This window comes from Lupinus angustifolius, chromosome LG08 (assembly GCF_001865875.1).
Source record: "Lupinus angustifolius cultivar Tanjil chromosome LG08, LupAngTanjil_v1.0, whole genome shotgun sequence".
In the NCBI taxonomy this organism is placed as follows: Eukaryota; Viridiplantae; Streptophyta; class Magnoliopsida; order Fabales; family Fabaceae; genus Lupinus; species Lupinus angustifolius.
In genome coordinates, this window is record NC_032016.1 from 24777369 (window position 1) to 24782482 (window position 5114).

General features: G+C 30.4%; 1 protein-coding gene across 3 annotated transcripts; it reads left to right on the forward strand.

The window, feature by feature from the left end:
• Positions 1476–4654, forward strand: LOC109353634 (anti-sigma-I factor RsgI6-like). 3 transcript variants are annotated; one of them, XM_019595970.1, is made up of 7 exons: positions 1476–1685; positions 1908–1950; positions 2036–2255; positions 2402–2565; positions 2677–2775; positions 2901–3689; positions 4260–4654. In XM_019595970.1, exons 1-7 carry the CDS (start codon positions 1621–1623, stop codon positions 4620–4622), a joined length of 1743 nt encoding a protein of 580 aa, XP_019451515.1. In that variant the 5' UTR covers positions 1476–1620; the 3' UTR covers positions 4623–4654. The 3 variants fall into 3 exon arrangements, with proteins under 3 accessions (XP_019451515.1, XP_019451514.1, XP_019451513.1); XM_019595969.1 differs by having other exon boundaries at positions 1476–1682; positions 1905–1950; XM_019595968.1 differs by having other exon boundaries at positions 1476–1681; positions 1901–1950.

The window sequence follows — 5114 nt, forward strand, 5'->3', positions numbered from 1 at the left end:
AGAATAATTTATGCACATTCACCATATTATCTAACATTTATTTATTTTACTTTAGAGTTGATGATAATTAAATATAAATGATTAGTGCATACATTTTTTCTCTATTTCCATATCTATTTAACATTCTAATTTATAATCTAAAATGTTATTATTTTTCTCTATTTCATATTATTTAATTGTTAAAAATATTATTACTTATTACTTAATACTTTCTAAAATTATGCTTCTATGTTATTAGTGTTGTTGTTGTGTGTATTTTTTCATGTTTTTATTTCTCATGTTGTTTTCTATTTTTAGTTTAAATGGATTTTATTAATGTTCAATTAAATGTTTTTGTTTATCAAAGTTGATACTAGGAGTTTGGAGGTAGATTTTTTTTTTACCTTTTATATGAATTTGACAATTAGAAAATATACTAAACTTATTATTAGAATATGATTTTTATTTGAACTACACCTTCATAGTGTGCTATTCTTGTTACATTTTTATTAAAAAAATGATTAAATTGAGCTGAAACTCCTTATAAATGAGATTGAATTTAATTTCTCAATATAAATCGATCAAAGTGAATCATATAGTGTTATTTATATTTTCGGATCAGATAATTAAAAACTAATCCAAACTAACCATAAACATCCTATACAAAAATGTCATTCTCACATCAATAGTTATCATTATTAGATGGGCGAGTGTGGATCCATTTATTTGAAGAGTAAATTTATTTTCTATTTTAATCATTAATTCTATGAATATACAATTATTTAGATTTACTAATTAATTCAAACAATTGGATTTCATGACTAGGACGATAATAAGTAAATCCTCCACTAAATTAGCATTATTTTAACCTTTTCATTTTATTTTAAATCTTACTTTACAAATTTAACGCATATTTATACTTTACTTTTTAATTATATTTTTATTTATTATTATTTTTTGATCTATTTCTTTTTAATTATATTTTTAATACTTATTAAATTGAGTTATTTTAGTTAATTTTTATTTAATAAATTCTCCAACTATATGATATTAAACTACTTTAAAGAAAAGTTAACTGACATTAAAAAAAGAAGAGTGGAGCGCATTTATGACTACATTAATTAGAATATGAGAATTTTTTTTAAAACTCATTGGTCTTCTCTGAAACAACTCAGCACTTTCACAAACACCAAGCATAATAGAAAATTAAATCACCACACAAAAAAAGTTAAAAACTGAAGAAACTAATTCAGTGGTAATAAAATCAACAGAATATAAACCATCAGAACTTTGTCACTGGTGAATGGTTTAGCTAGTTTGTAGAAAGTAACAAATATTTTACCAATTTCACTTTTTTTTTTCCAATCAAAATAAACTCTTATGTTTACCAAAATTACATGGTGCAAATTTGTCAATTGTTATAATTGAATAGTACTATATATTATGAAATGTGTCTTATTCTACACACACATATGGTTATAAAAACATGGTTTGGTTCAACTTATGATGTTACTTTTCTCTTTCTCTTTCAAGTTTAATCCAATTCCCAACCCAGTAATATTTTTGGTTCTTTTTTCTTCTCTCATAATCACAAATTCAGAATCTCAATTGAAATAAGCACTTATCTTAGCCTACATTGCAATGAAGGTTGAAAACACAAATATGAGTCATGTTCTTCTGCTTTCTGTTATCTTTTTCGCAGGTTTGTTTTCATGTCCATGCCACTCTCTATTGTTGAAAGTTTAACCATGCATGGATATGGTAATCACCAAATATTTTCAACTTGCACCATTTCAACGACTAAACATCTTAATTTCATTACATAATATACCTATATCAGTGTATCAATTTACCCTTTTTTATAACCATGATCGGTTAATATATATTCATACTAGAATTAATATCTAACGTGCCACCACAGGTTATTATGAGGCCCAAGCTTTGTCTTATGATTATTCTGCCAACGTTGAAGTGAGACTTCCCTTAAAATTTCATATTTTTCAATTGTCTACTGAAAATTTCACTCTAATCATGGGTCCTATGTTTTCAACTTTAGTGTTTGGCACAACCTCAGAAGCCTCAATATAATGGAGGAATCATAAAAAACCCAGAAATGAATAATGGATTACAAGGTTGGACTGCATTTGCTGGTGCACAAATAGAGCAGAGAGAATCATCTGGTAACAAATATGTGGTAGCCCATAAAAGGAAACAAGCTTATGATAGTGTCTCCCAAAAAATTAACCTTCAAATGGGGACACATTATACTTTATCTGGTAAGTTTTATACTCCAATATCATAAATTTGGCATGGTTCAATCTCAGATTGTTACTATATTATATAGTTACATATAGATAAATTGAAGTAACACTAAGCTAATTTGCATTGTTATTCATATATGGTTTGTGGTTGAATTATGCAGCTTGGATACAAGTAACTGGAAAGAATGTTCCAGTAATAGCTACAGTCAAAACAAGTAAAGGGTACAACCTTGCTGGTGCTATTTTTGCTGAGTCAAATTGTTGGTCCATGCTTAAGGGTGGTCTCACAGCAGATACATCAGGACCAGCTGAACTCTATTTTGAGGTACTTGTAATGTGTTCTTGATAATTGTCCTGTATTTTTATTATGCAATGTAAGTTGTGCATTAGTGATATTCCAAATTTTGCTTATTCTTGAGCATTCTGAACTATGTAGAGCAATAATACATCCGCGGATATTTGGATCGACAGCGTGTCCTTACAGCCATTCACAGAAAAGGAATGGAACTCTCATCAAGTTCAGAGCATTGATAAGGTAAACATTTGTTATATATAGTCTTACCATGAGAAAAACTTATCTGATGGAATTGTCCCTTTTAATATGACACATGCCCCATACAAAAAAAGGGTTCAATGCAAAATTTAACTGTGACTTGGCAGGCACGCAAGAGAAAGATATTAGTGAAAGCAGTTGATAAAGAAGGGAAACCTATAAGAAGTGCTAGTATATCTATTGTACAGAAGAAATCAGGATTTCCAATTGGAAGTGCAATAACTAATCACATACTAAAAAATAAAGCATACCAACAATGGTTCACTTCTAGGTTCAGTGTTGCAACATTTGCAAATGAAATGAAGTGGTATAGCACTGAGTCTGTGCAAGGCAAAGAGAACTATGCTGATGCTGATTCCATGTTACAGTTTGCTAAGCAAAACAACATTAGTGTTAGAGGACACAATGTATTTTGGGATGATCCTAATTACCAACCTAGTTGGGTTTCTGCACTATCCCCTGAGAAGCTTAAATCAGCAGTTCAAAAGAGGATTCAATCTGTTGTAACAAGATACAAGGGCCAGCTTATTCACTGGGATGTTAACAATGAAAACATGCACTTTTCATTCTATGAGAGTAAACTTGGAAAAGACTTTTCAGGGTGGGTTTTCAATGAGGTTAACAAGATTGATCCAAAAGTAACTTTATTCTTGAATGATTATAATACTATTGAAGAAATTAGAGACAGTTTAGTAACACCTTCAAAGTATGTCCAAAAAGTCAAAGAGATCAAAAGCTATCCTGGGAATAATGGATTAACAATAGGGATTGGTCTTGAGTCTCATTTCACTAATGTTCCTAACATTCCTTACATGAGATCAACCATTGATACCCTTGCTGCAACTGGTTCCCCTGTTTGGATTACTGAAATAGATGTTGCAAACCAACCCAAACAGGTAAATTTCAGTAACACCATTGAAAGTTTTAATTTTCTGATGCATGGTGATTCTTATTTTAATTGCTACAATTTGAGGGTGCTGGAAAAACTTGTACCTCTTGGTTAATTGCACTTTTTTTTGTACTACCAAGGGTATCTCAAACCCTATGAGTAAGGAACTAATTTCTTTCGAAATGTGTGGTTGTTCATTTCAATAAGTATCACTCACAAAAATCGACCATTGACCATGTGGTTAATCCTACTTTGATAAAAGAACAATGTTGGCAAGATTTTTTTTAATACACCTTTACTTGAAATGGATGGAATTTATGTGGGTCGAACTAAATCAAGTCTAAAATTAATGGGCCTACTTACTATTACGTACTAGATTACGTAACGAGTTTCCTGTGAAAAAAGTCTTGTAATAATAATGTAATTGCATAGAACCAGACACCACGTACCAGAATCGATATTAGGAACATGTAAATATGATTTGTATAAGATACTAAAAGAAAGGTATAGTTCTGCATGAGAATGTTGGTTTATCCATTTATGCATGCATTAATACCAATCTTTATGAATTGTGCAGGCAGAGTATTTTGAAGAGGTTCTGAGAGAAGCACACTCTCACCCAAAGGTTGAGGGTATTGTAATGTGGACAGGGTGGTCACCAAAGGGTGAATGCTATAGAATTTGTTTGGTTGATACAAATTTCAAGAACTTGCGTGGTGGAGATGTTGTGGACAAATTGCTTCATGAGTGGAGTTCCACACAAGTATCAGGGATCACTAACCAAAATGGGATACTTGAGGCCACACTTTTTCATGGTCACTATGATGTCACAATCACTCACCCTACTAAGAAGAATAATAACTTCACTCACCCCATGCAAGTGCTTCCAATAAATCAATCCAAGAAAACAACAACCCAACTCATACAACTTTCTATATAAGTTTAATTAGTTAGCTTTCAGATGTAAAAAACATTTATAGAATAAAAATGTCATATATCATGTTATTTGTTTTCTTTTATTTTACGTATACTCTTTTCTCTCCTGTTCAATATTGGAGAAGATCTAGACCAGTTATAGTTATGATTTATGTGAAATTTTATGGTAGATGGGCAACTACAAGAAACAATTTAAAACAGTAGTTATTGCTTTTGAAATAAATTGAAAAGTTGAAGTATTTAACTTGAGTCACATCTTCATTCATTCCAATACCACTTTCATTTAATATTTTCTATGTTTTTAACATCACTATAAGAAATAAAATTACATAATTAGTGACACTTTTAAAAAAAGAAAAGTTGGAAATCAAAAGATGAGAGCTTCCATTGATTTACTTGCCTCCACAGGCTATTTAACATGAAGATTCTTATTTCAAATTTACAAGCTTGAAATTGCAGAAAAGTTAAGTGCAGCTTGGATAATAATACTTGATCA

Excerpts from the sequence above, each read along its gene's own strand:
- LOC109353634 (XM_019595968.1), top strand. The coding sequence starts at position 1,621 with ATGAAGGTTGAAAACACAAATATGAGTCATGTTCTTCTGCTTTCTGTT. Across the intron at positions 1,951-2,035 it reads ATTATTCTGCCAACGTTGAA|TGTTTGGCACAACCTCAGAA; the intron begins GTGAGACTTCCC and ends TTTCAACTTTAG. Across the intron at positions 2,256-2,401 it reads GACACATTATACTTTATCTG|CTTGGATACAAGTAACTGGA; the intron begins GTAAGTTTTATA and ends TGAATTATGCAG.